A 20512-nucleotide genomic window follows, 5' to 3' on the forward strand; every position below is an offset into this window, starting at 1 on the left:
CCCTGGCATATTACATAATTTATGCAGCAGCATACAAGACAAGGACTCACACTGTTGTGCTCACTTGAACAGGTAGGTGGCGCGGCGGTCCTTGTGGGCAAATTTTGTCATCAAACTTCGTCATCAATGTTTGGTTTCCCAGTGCCGACTTCCCAGTTGTTTTGAACGCGTCAGAAGTCATCCTGGACTGACAGCATGGCCAATGTATTCAACCTTTTCTGGCCCATGGCATGTGAACATTTATCCTTTTAAGCTTAGAAAAGAGACCCTTAAACCCAGACGTGGACCAAACATCCACTCCACTGAACAGCAGCCTAATGATTACTTTGCAACGCTTGTAGTTAGCCACTGAATCCTTCCAAACCACTTATTGTTGAATTAGCGATTTCCAACTTGTTGTGTAATGTTTATGTCCAATGGCCGATGAGCACCGGTACATTTTATTTATAATTTATCTTCATATGACAAGGATTGAAAAGGATTTGCCAATGGATTGTCAACGTGATTCATGATGATGACTACTTGTCTGGCTTGCTAGCTAAGATTTTAAAAGTATGATGTTTGGGGCTCCCGAGTGGTGCAGCGGTCTAAGGCGCTGCATCTCAGTACTAGATGCGTCACTACAGACCCTGGTTTGATTCCAGGCTGTATCACAACTGGCTGTGATTGGGAGTCCCAGAGTGCGGCACATAATTGGCCCTGCGTCGTTAGGGTTTGACCGGGGTAGGCCGTCAAGGATTGGACCCTTTTTGTCAATTTTCACCTAAAATGACATACCCAAATCTAACTACCTGTAACTCAGGCCCTGAAGCAAGGATATGCATATTCTTGGTACAATTTGAAAGGAAACACTTTGTAGTTTGTGTAAATGTGAAAAGAATGTAGGAAAATATAACACAATAGATCTGGTAAAAGATAATTCAAAGAAAAAACCAACTGTTCTTTTGTATTTTTTTATACCATCATCTTTGAAATGCAAGAGAAAGGCCATTGTATATTATTCCAGCCCAGCTGCAATTTAGATGTTGGCCATTAGATGGCAGCAGTGTATGTGAAAAGTTTTAGACTGATCCAATGAACCATTGTATTTCTTTTCAAAATCTTGTATCAAGACTGCCCAAATGTGCCTAATTGGTTTATAAATAACTTTTCATGTTTCAAAACTGTGCACTCTCCTCAAACAATAGCATGGTATTATTTCACTGTACTAGCTACTGTATATTGGACAGTGCAGTTAGATTAACAGTATTTGAAGCTTTCTGCCAATATCAGACATGTCTATGCCCTGGGAAATTTTCTTGTTACTTATAACCTCATTCTAATCGCATTAGCATGCATTAGCTCAACGTCCCGCAGGGGACCCAACGATCCTGAAGAAGTTTTAAATAGTTAACACTACCCGGACTATCTGCATTGACTAGTTTTTCACTAACACGTTTGACTCATCTGCTGTTACTGTTTATTATATATCCTGTAGTCACTTTATCTCTACCTATATGTACATATCTTCCTCAATTACCTTGTACCCCTGCACATTGACTTGGTACTGGTACCCCGTGTATATAGCCAAGTTGTCATTGCTCATTGTGTATTTACTTCTCGTGTTATTTTTCTATTATTTCTCTTTTTTTTTTTGTCTCTGCATTGTTGGGAAGCGCCCGTAAGTAAGCATTTCACTGTTAGTCTACATCTGTTGTTTACGAAGCATGTGACAAATACTATATGATTTGATTCTATCCTATAGGATTTTATCTTATAGGATCCTATATGAATCCAATACAAGAATCCAATAGAAAAATCCCATCAGATTTTGGAACCAGTCCTATTGGAATCCTTTAGGATAGGTTCCAAAATCTTCTAGGATTTTCTATTGGATTCTAAATTGAATTTGTATTGAAATCCTATATATATCTTTTTACCAGGGAAAAGCATAAAAAACACAACTATAACATCACATCAAATATTGAAGATTACAACGATCGATATAAAATCAATGTGAGTTATCTGCATCATGTTTTTGCAATATAGCAAGGATATTAGCTCATCTAATGCAAGTGTACACTGTTGGGTGTTACATGTATAGTTTAAAGTAGTATAATGCATATCCAATGCATGCACATTCTTTCAAGGTTTTTGTCACGCAGGTGCATATTGTAGCTTTAAACAGTTTATTTAGGCTTTTATATTAAGTTAAATGATACAACCACAATATGAAAAAATGTGAAGGACAACTTTCCCTCCAATGTTACTTTATCCTGCCTCGAAAACAAATTTCCTATTTCCTATGGGGGAAAAAGACTACATTAACCTTGAATTACTCTGAAATCAAATCTAGGCTATGTACTGCATGGCTCTCTAATCTCCTAGCGTGTGACACTCATGCATGTTGTTGGAGGTCCCAGATGTAGTCGTTGGCGAAGTTCATAATCTGAGTCATGGCGTTCAGGATCAGAATGTCCATGTCGTCATCCAGCATCCCCTCCTCATGGTAGTTCTTCACAGGCAGGATGCAGTTCATTGGAACGCCCAGCTCATTACTGCAGATCTGCATCTGAGAAACGATGAAGACAAAAAGGGCTGGTTAAATTTAGCATGAGGGATGATCTTTGGATCAGGTCAGCACAACCAAGATTTCGCTTTCCAGGTTGACTATATTGCAGATGTTGCATTACATCAACCAATTGCGTGCCATGTCATCAACTGTACCTATGGGCATCAAAGGTACAGCTTTATCATATGATGTGATCAGCTGATATATAAAATCGTATCTGGGCGTTGTGAGATTTGGCAATGTAGTCAGCCTGGAACGTGGCCATTGTGAAATTTCATTAGCTCTGCGGTGATTTACCTTATCTTTGATTGCCTTGCTGTAGTAGATTCTCTTCACATCCCTGTTCACCAGCTCACAAGCCTTGTCTGGCATGGTCATGACAACAACTTGAGGGATTTCTGCCGTAGAAATGTATAATTAATTAATAGAAGGACTAACTTAAGTAATACTGTCATGTAATATTAAAAAGTCAAAAACTACTACAGCTGAATACCCAACCACAGTTAGTTACAATTGAGATTAGATTAGAAACGCTAAAAAACAAAAGGGTTTGATGAGCTTACTTACGCAGTTTACTGGCTTCTGCCCTGATGTGTTTCATCTTGTCTATGACATCCTTATCCATGCGAGAGATTGTGTCTGCTGTCACAATACTGACCAGACAGTGAGTTTTGTCACTTAAACTGGGATTCTGAATGTATTCTGCTTTTTGGTCCGATAGTGGGTGTAAAGGATTGAACTGTCAAAGAAAAGATAAAAATTGTCAGATGATACTACTTTGTTTACATCTAATTCATTTTAATCTTTGGCTAGTGTGTGTGTGTGTGTGTGTGTGTGTGTGTGTGTGTGTGTGTGTGTGTGTGTGTGTGTGTGTGTGTGTGTGTGTGTGTGTGTGTGTGTGTGTGTGTGTGTGTGTGTGTGTGTGTGTGTGTGTGTGTGTGTGTGTGTGTGTGTGTGTGTGTGTGTGTGTGTGTGTGTGTGTGTGTGTGTGTGTGTGTGTGTGTGTGTGTGTGTTTATGACTTCTGAATTACCTCATAGCCCTCAGGTAGATGGCCCTTCAGAGCATTGATGATGTCATCAGGGTGCAACCCATTTTTCTGTGTCTCCAGACCCATGACATCATTGAATGCAAAGGGCAGACGTTTTTCTCCTTTACGGCCTTGAATGTAGTGTGTCTTATACTAAAAAGAAACATTTTATTTTAATAACATTATTTAAATTTTTATATTCAAAGATAATTGTAGATATAGAATTCTAGAATTCTAGATAAATAATTATCTACAAATTATAGATTATAGAACTCGGAAACATAATAAAACATCCCGACTGCACAAATATATAATTTATTTGGGACACAATACCCCAAAATGTGCAAAGTGCAAAAAGGTGCACAAAGTAAACGTGCAAGACTAATGTTTCGGTTTACTCAACTGAAAGTATGTAACTTAACAGTAGAATTAAGAAATAAGGCCCGAGGGGGTGTGGTATATGGCCAATATATCATGGTTAGGGGGCTGTTCTTTGGCATGACGCAACATGTGGTAGGAACTTCACTGGACATTATGCCAACTGGAAACCACATATCCTGAGGCTGCATTTATTGTAGCTGGGGATTTTAACAAAGCAAATTTTAGGAAAAGGCTGCCTAAATTCTATCAGCATATTGACTGTAGTACGCTCGCTGCTTAAACACTAGACCACTGTTACTCTAACTTCTGGGATGCCTACGAGACCCTCCCTGTCCTCCTTTCAGCAAATCTGACCACGACTCCATTTAGCTTCTCCCTTTAGGCAGAAACTCAATCAGGAAGTACCCATGCTAAGGACTATTCAACGCTGGTCTGACCAATCGGAATCCACGCTTCAAGATTGTTTTGATCATGCGGACTGTTATATGTTCCGGGTAGCTTCCTAGAATAGTTATAGACGAATTCACTGAAATGGTAACTGAGTTTATTAGGAAGTGTATAGGAGAGGTTGTACCCACTGTGACTATTAAAACCTACCCTAGCCAGAAACCGTGGATAGATGGCAGCATTTGCGCAAAACTGAAAGCGTGAACCACCACATTTAAACATGGCAAGGTGACTGGGAATATGGAAGAATAGAAAAAGAGTAGTCATTCCCTCCGAAAGGCAATAAGGCAAAAAGTCAGTATTAGAACAAAGTGGAGTTGCAATTCAACGGCTCAGACACAAGACGTATGTGGCAGGGTCTACAGACAATCACGGGACTACAAAAGGAAAACCAGCCATATCGTGGAAAGTTTCACTTTGAAATAAATAAGGGGTGGCCAGTCGAGCAGTGGAGAGTGAATGAGCGGGTCATCACTCCACGCACCAGATCTCCAGTGCGCCTCCCCAGCCCGATATGTCTTGTGCCGGTTCCTCGCACTCGCCATGAGGAGCGTGTCGTCAGTCCGCTGCCAAAAAAACCCCAAGATTCTTTTTTTGGGGGGGGGGCACATGGAGCTGGGAGAGCCAGAGACCGTCAGGGAGGGAAGAGCCAGAGAACGTCAGGGAGGCAATGGAGAAGTTTGGAGAGAGAGAGATGAGAGAGATGTTGTGCAAGTGTGTTCTGCTCTACATTCGACCAGAGGATCTGGTTAGCAGTCTGGTGAAACCTGTGCTCCACACATGTGGACTCCAGTACACCTCCCAGTCCGGTACGTCCTGTGCCTCATCCCCGCACTCGCCCTGAAGTGCGTGTCATCAGTCTGGTGCCACCTGTACCGGCTCCACGCACTAGGCCTCCAGTGCGCATTCCCAGTCCAAAGCTTCCGGCGACGGTTCCCAGTCCAGAGCTTCCAGCGACGGTTCCCAGTCCAGAGCTTCTGGCGACAGTTCACAGTCCGGAACCTCCGGCGACGGTTCACGGTCCGAAACCTCCAGCGACGGTCAACGGTCCGGAACCTCCAGCGGCAGTCAACGGTCCCGAGCTTCCAGGCAAGGCGTCCAGTCCCCCTCCCTGGCAGGAGCCTTCCTCTGCGCCGGTGTCCTGTCCAGATCCAAAGCCAGAGCCCTGGCAGGAGCCTTCCTCTGCGCCGGTGCCCAGTCCAGGCAAGGGGTCCAGCCTGCTCCATGTCAAGAGCCCTCCTCTGCGCCGGTGTCCTGTCCAGCTCCAAAGCCAGAACCTTCCTCTGCGCCGGTGCCCAGTCCAGGTACGGTGTCCAACCCAGCTCCATGGCTGGAGTCCTCCTTTGTGCCGATGCCCAGTCCAGGCACGGCGTTCATCCCGGCGCGATGGCGGGATCCGGGATCTGGGCGGGGGCTACGACCTACACCGGAGCCGCCACCAACACTAATCACCCCCCTACTCTCCCCATTTGGTTTCAGGTTTTGCGTTCGGAGTCTACACCTTTGGAGGGGGGTACTGTCACGCCCTGACCATAGAGAGCCCTTGTTTCTCTATGGTGTAGTAGGTCAGGGCGTGACTAGGGTCGGATGCCGGTCGAACACACCTAACTAACATCTCTCTCATTTCTCTCTCTCCCAACATATCCATCGCCACCCGGGTGGTCTCTGGCTCTTCAGGGTGAGTACGAAGAGCTGGCACAGATGGCAACGGACTGATTTCCCGCTCTTCCACACTCCGCCGACCACCCCTCGTGCCCCCCCCCCCCCCAAAGAAACTTGGGGTTTCTGTGGCTGCGGTCCCCGGCGTCATCGCTGTCCTTCCACCTTCCTTGGTGTCTCCTTCCAAGGAAGGGTCTCACAACCTCCCATGATCTCCTCCCAGGTCCAAAACTCTTTTATCTCCGTTACACGCTGCTTAGTCCAGTGTTGGTGGGATATTCTGTCACGAACATGTGGAGAGACGGACCAAGGCGCAGCGTGTGTTGAGTTCCACATATTTATTTCAAAGTGAAACTAAAACAAAACAATAAATCAAAAGACGAACAACGAAACGTGACTACGTGGTGCACATGCACAAACACAAAACAATATCCCACAAACACAGGTGGGAAAAATAGTTACTTAAATATGATCCCCAATTAGAGAAGACGATTACCAGCTGCCTCTAATTGGGAACCATACAAAACACCAACATAGAAAATTTAAACTAGAACACCCCCTATTCACACCCTGACCTACTACACCATAGAGAAACAAGGGCTCTCTATGGTCAGGGCATGACAGATATTACTTGTTAGAGTTTGCTGCACTGTTGGAACTAGAAGCACAAGCATTTCGCTATACAAGTGAAAACATCTGCTAACAGGTGTATGTGGAGTTGGATTTGATTTGCCCATATATCACAAGCCCTGAGGTGCTTTATTGCTATTATAAACTGGTTACCAATGCATTTAGAGCAGTAAAAATAAATGTTGTCATACCCATGGTATACAGTCTGATACACCACAGCTGTCAGCCAATCAGCATCACCCCCCTCCAATACCCCCCCCCCCCCTTTTCCTCAGAAAAGTCTCAATTCTTTGGGGCATGGACTCTACAAGGTGTCAAAAGCATTCCATAGGGATGCTTCCCACAGTTGTGTCAAGTTGGCTAGATGTCCTTTGGGTGGTGGACCATTCTTGAAACACACGGTAAACTGTTGAGCGTGAAAAAAGCAGCAGCATTGCAGTTGTTGATACAAACCGGTGCGTCTGGCCCCTACTACCATACCCCGTTCAAAGGCACTTACAGTACATATTTTGTATTGCCCATTCACCCTCTGAATGGCACACAAACACAATCTATGTCTCAAGGCTTAAAAATCCTTATTTAACCTGTCTCCTCCCCTTTATCTACACGGATTGAAGTGGATTTAACAAGCAACATCAATAAGGGATCATAGCTTTCACCTGGATTCACCTGGTTCAGTCTGTCATGGAAAGAGCAGGTGTTCATAAGGTTTAGTACACTCAGTGTATATACAACAATTAATCCCTATGTGAAACATTAATGGTGCATTTGAAGATCAGGAAGTTGGTTTAACATGTTGCAATCTTGATATGATGGGGCCTCATGCGGGGGGGATTTTTTTTGTACACTCAGTGTAAAAGTTTTGGATTTTTCCCATGTTTCCAACAGTGTGCAGTTTCTATCCTTTCCATTATCCTACTTTTTGAAACCTACACATCTGTGACTGACTCTGTGACTGACTATGCTTTGTATTAAAGACCCAGTGCAGCCGTTTTTAGCAACATATCAAATCATTTCTGGGTAACAGTTAAGTACCTTACTGTAATAGTTTTCCATTATGAAACCAAAATAGAAAGTCAGAATTTTGCTAGGACTGTCTGGGAGCAGGTGTGAGTGAGGGGCCTGATTGGAGGGCCTACTAGGAGAGATATGTAAGCTGAAAACTAGCTGTTATTGGCAGAGAGGCTTGGAACTCTCTTTGTTATTGGTCTATTAACATATACTGCCTGATGATGTCAAAAGGCAAGCCAAAACTCGCCATGTTAAACCTGCTGATTAGAAGGTGCTGTGTAAATTGTATTTTCAACCAGCAACCATCAGTAAATAACGATGATCACATTTTTTCACGCTTTTACAGTGTTATTTTTATCAGCTGTTGTACAATATGATACAAAACACAAGAAAATGTCATTTAGACTGCACTGGACCTCTTTGAAAGTGTGCAGATGACCACTCTTTGTTTCTATAAGTCTCTCTTCATGTCTCTGTTCTGCCTGTATGTGGCTCGTGAAATGTCTTAGTGTACCAAGGTATATTAGGAAGCCATATCCCATCCCTGAATGGTGTAGTTACATTTATTAGGCAAACCAACTTACTTTCATGGTGAAAGTTGTGCCACAGGCAGCAGCTACCAGGGCATTATGTGTTGATCGTCCTTGGAAAACGTTGTTGACTGAGTTGATGAAGCTGGACTTCCCTGCACCGACTGGTCCATGTAGCAGGCATCTCAGCTGACCCACATCAGGATCACTCAGTTCAAAGTTCCTCAGTGCAGCCACCATGGCATCTCTCTCTAGTTTACTGTCAGATAAAATAAAGTGTTACTTCTGTAGCACATCTCATGGAAGACATACAGTATGGGTTACAACCTATATCATATGCTACAACAGGGATGGCAACTCCAGTCCTCGGGGACCTCATTGGTGACACACTTTTGGTGACACACTTTGGTCCAGCTCTAGCTGGCACACACCTGACTTCAATAATTATCAGCGATCAGCGATTACCAGCTGCCTCTAATTGGGAACCATACAAAACACCAACATAGAAATATTAAGCTAGAACACCCCCTAGTCACGTCCTGACCTACTACACCATATAGAAACAATGGCTCTCTATGGTCAAGGCGTGACAGAAGTTTGTTTTGAATTGTCTGTCCTGTGACAATTTTACTTAACATTTTTTTAAATTGGTTTTCCATTAAAATGATAAGAAAATATCATAAAATTTCATGTCAACTCACATACAGAATAATGGTCCTGCTGCGTATGTATGACCACTAGGGCCGGGCAATGAAGTTATATCTACCGCGACCCTTTACAGACATAGAACAGTAACATGACGATAGCGACAATTGATCATTTTTCTGACAATTAAACAAAGTCCGCATCAGAAGCATCTGTACCTTTTCAGATAGTAGAATTCTGCGGCGGCATAGAATGTTCATTAACACTTTACTTGACACCCAACGTAATAATATATTATGGCACGGTCATAACCATGTCATAATATGTCATAACATCTGACATAATGTGCCATAACCTGTTATAATATGGTCATAACTCTGTCATGACCCATATATTTAGACCTGTTGTGACATATATTGCGTTTTATGGCTGGTTATGACACCTACACAAGAGTGTCAAAACCCACAAAACCTACCAGACAAGGCAAAACATTCCATTACACCATAGTCTGTGTCAACAGTATATAGTTATTTAACTTCAACAAAAAAATGTATTGACCATTTTAAATTATCATTGTAATTGCGCACACATTGATATCAGAGAAGCACCTACCCCAATGCTCTGTTGCTAATGACTGGAATGAATGAATGAGCAGATTTCAGGAGCAGGACAAGAACCCTCTTTTTGACTGATGATTGACATAAGGGCATAGGCCTATCACGTAGTGTATGTACGGCTTATGTGATTATGATGGTCATAATGCTTCTTGACAGTGTCAAAGTGTATTTTCATAGTCCAAGTAAAGTGACACAGGGTGGTCATAATGCTTCACGACGGTGTCATAAAGTGTATTTTCCTCAAGTGATGTAAAATATGATGCAAACATGGCTGTAAAGAATTCATTACAACAACAACAAATGATTTAAGAAACACATCTTCAAACACAAGTAAACTTCTTGGTAGGGAGAACATCTCATTTGAATAAATATGGGCTTTGACAATATTATTTAGGTGTTATAACCAGCCTTAATAAAATATCAGAATATATGTCACAACAGGTGTAAATATATGGGTCATGACAGTGTTATGACCATATTATGACAAGTTATACAACGAGTGGGTCTAATGCTGATTGGTTAAAACTGCATTCCAGCCGGTGTCTATTCCTCAAGTTACCACCGGGTAAATCTATGACGTTAAAATGCTTATTTACTCTGTTCCATCTGACTGCACAATTTATAAACTTGATCTCCACTATAACAAGCATCTAGACATCTAGACTAACATTTAGTTTATACAGAGGAGATTTGTATAAACCTTGCTGTCTGTCTCTCCGACATTTGCAACATTGTTTTAATATAAAAATGTGATCTCCAGATGTCTCATAGTAATGAACGTGTCGGTATGAGACAGACAGGCAGGCAGCTTTTCTCAGCCAGTTGAAATCATGAATCAGCATAATTGTGTTAGCTGTGTTGTTGGCTAGCTCCTCTGAACAAGTGTCCTGAAGAGTGAGCACATTTTCTATGCCAGGCGAAATCGCGCCTCATTAGCTCATTGTTATGGATGTTTTCAAATAAATGTCACTAGAAAACAGCTTAAACAAAGGCAAATGCCAGGATGGCAATGGAACATTTAGAACGAATGACTGGGTCGCATCCATAGATACAGAACAAAAATACTGAATGACTGAGTCGAGTCTCTAGCAACCGAACCGATAGAACAAACAACCAGCCAGCTTGGGTAGCAACCCTAGATTTGTGTCGGGACTATTTTTATTTAATTACATTTTTATTTCACCTTTATTTAACCAGGTACGATAGTTGAGAACAAGTTCTCATTTACGACTGCGACCTGGCCAAGATAAAGCAAAGCAGTGTGACAGAAACAACACAGAGTTACACATAGAATAAACAAGCATACAGTCAATAACACAATAGAAATAAGACAGTCTATATACAGTGTGTGCAAATGGCATGAGGTGGTAAGGCAATAAATAGGCCATAGTAGCAAAGTAATTACAATTTAGCAGATTAACACTGGAGTGATAGATGAGCAGATGATGATGATGAGCAGATGATGGTGTGTAAGTAGTGATACTGGTGTGCGAAAGAGCAGCAAAGTAAATAAAAACAATAAGGGGATGAGGTATGTAGATTGGGTGGGCTATTTACAGATGGACTATGTACAGCTGCGGCGATCGGTTAGCTACTCAGATAGCTGATGTTTTAAGTTAGTGAGGGAAATGTAAGTCTTGTGGAAGGATGAAATAATATGAATAAATTCATCAAAATAATGTTTTTAATGAAAATATGTCAGTCATTATTTGAATAGGTTGTATAAAAGTGATAATGCCCTCAAAGCTGGTGTTTGGAGGATATATTTGCACTTCGTCTAGGGCCTAACAACACCCGTGCCAATGTATCCTCCAAACACCAGCGTTTCTGGCGTTATAACTTAATTGTGTAAGCTGTTATGGCATGTGACATGGTTATAACCATGTCATAATGTGTTATAGCACTGGATGTCAAGTAAAGTGTTACTGAATGTTCTGTATCATTTCCCTGACAACAATACATTTTCCTGATTGATGTGCTGCTGTGTTGATTTTTATGCTGTTTTGTAATGGTAGGGTAGTGTGCTTTCTTTCTACTAACTGTCTTGGTAAGTAATTTAACAAACTTTAAAGTACTTTTTTTAGGAGACAGTGGTCTGTGCACAGGCAGGCTGCACGCAAGCAGCTCAAGATTATTTGATTGACAGTCAGTGGTGTAGTGCTATTTATTGATTAAAAAAATATATATTTTTATTATGTCATAATTTCCTCAATCAAAGTTTGTACTGACCCTTATGGTACTGACAGGTGTCACCCATCTTCCCCATTATCCCCAGTGTATTTATACCTGGGTTCTCTCTTTGTCTGTTGCCAGTTCGTCTTGTTTCGTCAAGTCAACCGTCGGTTTTCCCGTACTCCTGTTTTACTCTAGTCCCTGTTTTCTAGTTTTCCCAGTTTTGACCATTCTGTCTGCCCTGACCCTGAGCCTGCCTGCCGTTCTGTACCTTTCAGACTCTGCTATGGATTACTGACCTCTGCCTGCCCTCAACCTGTCATTTGCCTGCCCCCTGTTTTTGTAATAAACATTTGTTACTTTGAACTGTCTGCATCTGGGTCTTCTCCTGAGCCGTGTTAGTATTTATCACCTCTTCGATTTTTAAAAACAGCTAAAAGCATGCTATTACCGGCTAATGCAACTAGACACTAAATACTACAAAATTGTTTGTCCTGACTACAAAGTGTTAGGTTTGGGGCAAACTAACAATAACTTGCATTAACAGAAAAAATGTCTGACAAATAGATAACATGCCACAGAATGCTGCAGCAGCCCTCAAGGTGTGCCGCAGTATGACGCAACTTTTAAAGTAGGAACCCCTGTAGCCTATATTCTTCATCCTTCTCGCCACCACCAGGGAGAAGACAGGGAAGAAATGCCCATTTACCTACCTCTAGGCTGCTATACATATTTATTTGGTTTGTCATTCTAATGTTTTTCATTGATTTTTTTATGGTGATTAGAAAAAAAATATTTAGAATTTATTATAATTCATTTTCCAGAAATAATATTTCCAACTCTGTGTATTCTCAAATTGAAAAAAGTGAGGGATCTCCACTCCTTCATCCTCAATATTTGATCAGACAGTATAATACTTACCTCCAACATGTTTTCCTCCATTGTTTGTCAAATTCTGTGTGACACACATGGGACACATTTTGATTAAATTAACTTAATTATTGTTTTCTAGATTGCAATAACCCCAATTATCATTTTCAAAAGAATCTGATGATTTTGATTACACACAATAAATGAGAGTAGACTACAGTCAATGATAAGTACTGCCTTGAGACTGTTGTCAATGCATGCTCTAAAACAGAGTATGCTGATTTCCAGAACAAGTGACAGGAATTGTGACTGATGAACTGTACTTGAACAGATTTTGCACTCACAGCCGATATATTCACTTAAAGGGTATTTTACAGATATGTCATATGTCTCTTACCCTTTGATGGTGGTGGTGGTGGTGGTGGTGATGGTGATGGTGTAGAGACTTCTCCGCCCATCTTTGCTTTTCAGAGGGGGAATATAAAAATGCTATCCGAGTCTGCAAAGAGCGACATACAAACAGATATATGTTAAGTATGTTCTGGGTACCTCCTTGTTGCTGACAACTCAAGGATCGGAAACTGTTGCAAATGATGTGAAATACTGTAATATAATCAGTATACAATCAGTACAACATGTGGAACTATCATATAACTGCACTCAAAATGATGATGTCTGTATTTAAAACTATTTTTGCAGATCTACATTGAGAAAAGATGGTAGTTCAGCCTAGTGAAGAATTCTCCTTATGAGATGGTGGAGAAGGTGGCTTCAGACATTGAGAAACTACTGACCAAGAAACGCAAAGCAATTGTTATAAGTCAGCAATTTGAGCTCTATTTATTTCACAAAACACACATAACATTTAGGGGCAGTTTCACAGACAGATCAAGCCTGGTCCTGGAATAAAAAAAAGCTCAATGGCTCCATTGAAAATGCTATGGCGTATTTCTGTACAGGTTTTACCCCAGTGTTTTGCCCAAAGGCTCACTTTTATTTTTCCATCCATGCTGGCCGGCACCAGGGGCTTTGCTAGGATTTGAGGACATTGGGGGCTCTGCCCAAAGCCAGAGGGGGAACCCTACTAGTTGGGTCCTGGGGTTTCCCCCGGAAGAAAACAAAAGGAATTTCAATAGCTAAATGCATCAATCTGGTGCACTTCAAGATGACTGTCCAGCTAGCAGATATTGGACCTTATCAGATATTTAAATGTTTATTTAACTAGGCAAGTAATATCTAACAATCCACAACAGATACCTAATACACACAAATCTAAGTAAAGGAATGGAATACGAAAATATAAATATGTGGATGAGCAATGACAGAGCGGCATAGGCTAAGACGCAATAGATAGTATAGAATACAGTACATACAGTTGAAGTCGGAAGTTTACATACACTTAGGTTGGAATCATTAAAACTAGTTTTTCAACCACTCCACAAATTTCTTGTTAACAAACTATAGTTTTGGCAAGTCGGTTAGGATATCTACTTTTTCCTACAGACAGATTATTTTACCTATAATTCACTGTATCACAATTCCAGTCATTTGAGTCAATTGGAGGTGTACCTGAAGATATATTTCAAGGCCTACCTTCAAACTCAATGCCTCTTTGCTTGGCATCATGGGAAAATAAAATGTAATCATCCAAGACCTCCACAAGTCTGGTTCATCCTTGGGAGCAATTTCCAAATGCCTGAAAGTACCACGTTCATTGGTACAAACAACAGCACGCAAGTATAAACACCATGGGACCACGCAGCCGTCATACCGCTCAGGAAGGAGACACGTTCTGTCTCCTAGAGATGAACTTACTTTGGTGCGAAAAGTGCAAATCAATCCCAGAACTACAGCAAAGGACTTTGTGAAGATGCTGGAGGAAACAGGTACAGAAGTATCTATATCCACAGTAAAACGAGTCCTATATTGACATAAACTGAAAGGCCGTTCAGCAAGGAAGAAGCCACTGCTCCAAAACCACCATAAAAAAAGTCAGACTACGGTTTGCAACTGCACATGGGGACAAAGCTTTTTTAGAAATGTTCTCTGGTCTGATGAAACAAAAATAGAACTGTTTGGCCATAATGACCATTGTTATGTTTGGAGGAAAAAGGAGAGGCTTGCAAGCCGAAGAACACCCTCCCAACTGTGAAGCACGGGGGTGGCAGCATCATGTTGTGGGGGTGCTTTGCTGCAGGAGGGACTGGTGCACTTCACAAAATAGATGGCTTCATGAGGGAGGATAAATATGTGGATATATTGAAGCAACATCTCAATACATTAGTCAGGAAGTTAAAGCTAGGTCGCAATGGGTCTTCCAAATGGACAATGACCCCAAGCATACTTCCAAAGTTGTGGCAAAATGGCTTATTAAAGACAGAAGAGTCAAGGTATTGGAGTGGCCATCACAAAGCCCTGATCTCAACCCAATAGAAAATTTGTGGGCAGGATTGAAAAAGCGTGTGCGAGCAAGGAGGCCTACAAACCTGTCTCTGTTACACCAGCTCTGTCAGGAGGAATGGGACAAAATTCACCCAACTTATTGTGGGAAGCTTGTGGAAGGCTTATATAAACTTATTAAAATAAAAGCTGAAATAAATAATTCTCTCTACTATTATTCTGATATTTCACATTCTTAAAATAAAGTGATGATCCTAACTGACCTAAGACGGTGAATTTTTACTATGATTAAATGTCAGGAATTGTGAAAAACTGAGTTTAAATGTATTTTGCTAAGTTGTATGTAAACTTCCGACTTCAACTGTACATATGAGATGAGTAATGCAGGATGTAAACATTATTAAAGTGGCATTATTAAAGTGACTAGTGTTCCATTTATTAAAGTGACCAATGATTTCAAGTCTGTATGTACTGTGGGTTGGGTCAAGATATTTACACAGATCAGACACGGACAGAGTATGATTAGCTCGAAAGAAAAGGATAGGTCTCCCCCATGAGACCCTCTCTGGGATACCCTCTTCTGGGCTCCGGGTCTTGTTGTATCCTGTTGAGCACACAAACTCCCTCGTCTTAGCTCAGGCACTGTCTCCAACTACACGGAAGCCCCCTTACTTTCCCAGTCCTTCCCTGTGTGCTGCCCTTCTGGCAGCTTTATAGGGCTTGTACAGCTGGTGAGCAATCAGCCCTTGATTACTCACCAACTCCCCAATCAGCCTCAATTAGTCCTGGGCGAAGAGCCCGTCGAGACCTGGCACGTCCAGCAGATGGAGCCATCGCCTCGTGATGTATACTCCGTCTGTCACCAGGCCTCGACGAGTCTCCCCCGGGTGGCTGAACTGCTGTACGCCACTGTAGGCAGCAGCCTCTCTGTGCTAGTGATGGCTGTTTAAGAGTCTGATGGCCTAGAGATAGAAGCTGTTTTTCAGTCTCTCGGTCCCAGCTTTGATGCACCTGTAAATTGAAGTGGGTCTAGGGTGAGAGGTAAGGTGGAGGTGAAATGATCCTTGACTAGTCTCTCAAAGCACTTCATGATGACAGAAGTGAGTGCTATGAAATAGTCATTTAGTTTAGTTACCTTTGTATTCTTGGGTAAAGGAACAATGGTGGCCATCTTGAAGGATGTGGTCAATTCTAGGTCAGGTGAATAAAAGGACTTGAGTTCCTATATGTTGTTAAAATGACACCATGAGTCATTAAACATGAAACATACACCCCCGCCCTTCTTCTTTCTGGAGAGATGTTTACTCCTGTCAGTGCGACGCACTGAGAATCCAGGTGGCTTTACCAACTCCGACAGCATATCCCGAGAGAGCCATGTTTCCGTGAAATAGAGTATGTTACAATCCCTATGTCTCTCTGGAAAGCAACCCTTGCCCTAATTTCGTCGATCTTGTTATCTAGACTGGACATTAGCGAGTAATATACTCGGAAGCGGTGGGTGGTATACGCACCTCCAAAGTGTGACCAGAAGACCGCTCTGTCTTCTTCTTCTCCGGCGGCGTTGTTTTGGGTCAGCCTCTGGGATCAGTTCAAATGCCCTGGGTGGTGCGGACAAAGGATCCACTTTGGGAAAGTCATTTTCCTGGTTGTAGTGCTGGTAAGTTGACGTTGCTCTGATATCCAATAGTTCCTCATGGCGTATGTAATACCACTTAAGATTGTCTGGGCTAACAATGTAATAAATAATACATTAAAAAAAAATACTGCAAAGTTTTCTAATGACTAGAAGCGAGGCAGCCCTCTCTGTCAGCACCATCTTGTTTACGCAGTTGTTTATTTTTCTAGAAATAAATAAGATCAAGCCCGAAATGTGCATATTAGGGAGTTGTAGTTTCCAACAGGCCAATATTCTACATAAAACGTGCTAATTAACTACATTCACCATAATCCATTGCGCGCCTACTTGTCCTGTCAGTTTGTTTATTTTATGCCTGCGACATTAGGTTAGTGTGGGGCAGACACTGAGAGTGAGAAGAGACAGAAAAATGCATGCTCAAAAGGGATAGGGAGCAGTTGCTTTGTGATTTATCTCTACCTGAAAATACATGATCTAAGTGATTGACAGTTGGTAATCAGCAGTCAGCAGTATGCCTTATTTACTTTGAAGAACTACTTAAATAGTGATTTTGTCAGACAGCATAGGCAGCAGCTCTTTGGAGATGAGATGATGACTTGGAATTAAATAATAAAGTTATCAAATAAAACAAATATAATGTACACAACAACTGAAATACTTTATTTAAGTAAAGTAATGTGAATAAATTGCTCAGCACTAGTGGCAGACCATGCCGAAGTACAGTGCATTCTACTGTATACATATATTTTTTCTATTACGCTGAACAAAAATATAAACGCAACATGTAAAGTGCTGGTCCCATGTTTCACGAGCTGAAATAAAAGATCCCAGAAATTTTCCAGACGCACAAAAAGCATATTTCTGTCAAATTTTGTGCACAAATTTGTTTACATCCCTATTTGTGAGCATTTTAGTATTTCTTTCTGTAACAAAGCGTTTTTGTGGGGAAACACTCATTCTGATTGGCTGGGCCTGGCTCCCCAGTGGGTCAGCTTGGCTCCCAAGTGGGTGGGCCCTCACAGGCCCACCCATGGCTGCGCCCCTGCCCAGTCATGTGAAGTCCATAGATTAGGACCTAATTTATTTATTTCAATTGACTGACTTCCTGAACTGTAACTCAGTAAAATCTTTGAAATTGCTTCATGTTGCATTTATATTTTTGTTCAGTATATATTTACTGCCCTATTAACACATATTTGTTTTAAAGTAGGGATAAAATGGACCAGTACAGTATTTTATTTTCTATTTTAGGACCCTGAGCGTATCTATAACAAATCTGTTAAAGTTATTTGATGAAGCTTTTGAATCTGACTTTATAAATAAGACATGGATAAGTTAAGTCAGGTAATGCCAAATGAAGTCTGAATTAGGTATGCTTTCAAGTGATTGAAATGCATCATACAGGTATTGGAACATTCCGGAAAGCAGAAGAAAGATCATCGGGCAATCATTGGGTATTTCATCTTTTTTTAGAACAGAATATATGTTCCTGAGAGTCTTAGCTTTCAGGAATTGGGACATAATTGCTAATAGCCCAAACATTTCCAAGGCTGGAGACAAATTCACAGGAAGAAAACAAATGTAACATGCCATAATGGATTTAGAAACTGCTGGGTGCAAAGTTCCAAGTCATCTGCTTGGTCCTAAAGTGTGCAATGTAACAATTATTCGACCATCAAAAGCAGGGCTGGGTCCAGCCAACATAAGCAGTCACATAGGGCCTCTGGCCACTAGGGTGCCCCGACCAAAAACGACTGAGAGTTTGAATACTTGAGTTTGAATAGTACAAGTTCACAAATTGGCTATATTAGTAGAATTGCATGAATTGGCTATTGGCTATAGTCACTCTTACTCAGATACAGTATCATTAACACAGCATAAGTCATTTCTTGAAATTAGCTTTAAAACTGCAACAAATGTATCTATGTCCCATGGCAAAATGAGTAGAATTACATTAAATTTGTAATAAAATTGCAAACTTTTCTCTCCGCCCAATGGAAAATGTGTATAACAACACAAAACTTGCTTTAACATTGCTACAATGTTCTCTGTGCCCCATTGCAAAATGTAGAACTGCAAAAAAGTGGTTTAAAGCAGCAACATTGTCTTTACACCCAATGGCAAAATGTGTATAATTGCAGGAAATAAATTAAAACATATTTCCCACTTAGGGCCCAAATCCCACTTAGGGCCCCCCAAAGACTAGAGCTTGCCCTGATCAAAAGGTTTGGGTCTGGAACAAAAACATTTGGGGCTGCAGTCGATGGCTGGCACCCATGTCTCACTGGGCCATGGCTCGAGCAGACCTTCTCTTACTTGGGACCAAAGGTAGGCCACGGGTACTTTTCAGCTGTCATAACAATGGTTAACTGTGAACTTTAACACCTTCTCATAAAGCAACTGTTTTGACTATGCAGAGGTTGTTGATTCTATTCTTCATATGTCCTCACTGTCAGCCCTAGCTAGGGAAACACAATTTCCCTAGTATAATATAAGGGTGTATACAGTTGAAAAGCAGCATTAGTCCAGTATTCCCTGCCGGACATTTCACACAAAAGTAACACGCTTCGTTTGCATTTCTGACATGTTCCACGGCATGTGAAATGACTTAATAACCTGTTTCCAATACATTTGTAATGTAGTAACAAAAAATGCACTCCAAACTAGCTTGTCAGGTGTTTGTGAAAGCAAAGATGGGTGGAATGCAATTTCACAGGTTACAATTCAATGTGTGTTAAAGTATAATGTCTTATTTCGTATAGGCTTAATCTGTATATTGTAAACTGCCCCGTAATATAGAGGCTATATACTGTAAGAACAATAGAAGACAATGTAACACATTCCCCTTTTGCACAAATTACAGGGAGCTTCTACGAACACTGAAATATAGCAATTACATTTTTCCTTTTACATTGCAAATGGGAAGAATATACTGTACTGTATATCAAGTAGGTCCTCTACCAATATTTATCAGTAGAATAATTGGTAATGCCACAGACTTACCTTGTTGGTACTAGTTCCTCCTGAGACTGAGATGCTGATATAGATGTGAAACAATGATTGCAGCTGCACTTATATAGGCTACAATAGAAAGTGAAATTGACTGGTGCAGTGATTTTCACTTTCCAGTGTTTAGATATAGAATAACTAGATAATTCTACAAATCTATCAAGTAGAGAGGGCAATCTGGCTCTCTTATTTCTATACCAATTTCCTGTAAATGGTACCATTACAGGAATAGAGGGGCCATATTTTCACTTTCAATATGACTCTGTTTTATGACTGTCCCATCTCATCGAGGACATAATGTTGAAGGCCGACCTGGATGCTGCAGGCTGTTGTATTCAAGAAGCAGAATCCTCCATTATAGTCATTGGGAAAATGGCAATCTTTGTGGTCAATATTCATGTAAATGTGATTTTATTCCAGAACACAATTAAGGTACCAAAACTTGCTTCTAAAGTGCCTTCGGAAATATTTAATTCATACTCCATGACTTATTCCACATTTTGTTGTGTTACAGCTTGAATTTAAAATGGTTTAAATCGTTGTTTTTTACTCCTCTACAGACAATTCCCCATAATGACAAAGTGAAAACATGTTTTTATCCAGAAGTTTACTGGGGAAACCATAATGGGTGGCATTTCCTGCGGAAGTAGCGGTACTGAGTTGACCAGCTGTATTTTTGGTTTTAGAAGCTAGCCAACTGGGATAAGGAATAATAAAACATTCACTCGCTAGATGTTGAAATTGGAGTCCTTCGATCATAAACCTAAAACTAAATCAGAATGTTCCTGTCACGAGATGGTAGTTTCCATTGCCTCCCAAATGACGACAAAGTGAAAAGAAATGGTCTCAAAAACAACAATCCTCGTTTCGCTTTGTTGATAAAACGCCAACGCACTATAACCCATACACAACACTCTCTGGGTTA

General features: G+C 41.1%; 1 protein-coding gene across 1 annotated transcript; it reads right to left on the bottom strand.

Moving 5' to 3' along the window:
• Positions 1-1628: 1628 nt before the first annotated feature.
• On the bottom strand, positions 1629-19725 carry LOC110528445 (interferon-induced protein 44). The gene is made up of 8 exons (XM_021610516.2): positions 19582-19725; positions 12940-13041; positions 12594-12627; positions 8293-8497; positions 3584-3733; positions 3119-3290; positions 2849-2949; positions 1629-2551 (listed from the first exon to the last, which is right to left on the bottom strand). The coding sequence occupies exons 2-8, from the start codon at positions 12998-13000 to the stop codon at positions 2378-2380; spliced, it is 897 nt and encodes a 298-aa protein (XP_021466191.2). The 5' UTR covers positions 13001-13041; positions 19582-19725; the 3' UTR covers positions 1629-2377.
• Positions 19726-20512: the final 787 nt, after the last annotated feature.

The sequence above is a fragment of the Oncorhynchus mykiss genome, chromosome 7 (assembly GCF_013265735.2).
Source record: "Oncorhynchus mykiss isolate Arlee chromosome 7, USDA_OmykA_1.1, whole genome shotgun sequence".
Lineage (NCBI taxonomy): Eukaryota > Metazoa > Chordata > Actinopteri > Salmoniformes > Salmonidae > Oncorhynchus > Oncorhynchus mykiss.

What these genes read in the sequence shown, in the direction of transcription:
- LOC110528445 (XM_021610516.2), bottom strand. Translation starts at nt 13,000, where the DNA reads ATGGGCGGAGAAGTCTCTACACCATCACCATCACCACCACCACCACCA. An exon ending in TGGAGGAAAACATGTTGGAG is followed by an intron (nt 8,498 to 12,593) that starts GTAAGTATTATA and finishes TTTATCTGACAG; the next exon opens with TAAACTAGAGAGAGATGCCA. An exon ending in ATCTACCTGAGGGCTATGAG is followed by an intron (nt 3,291 to 3,583) that starts GTAATTCAGAAG and finishes TTTCTTTGACAG; the next exon opens with TTCAATCCTTTACACCCACT.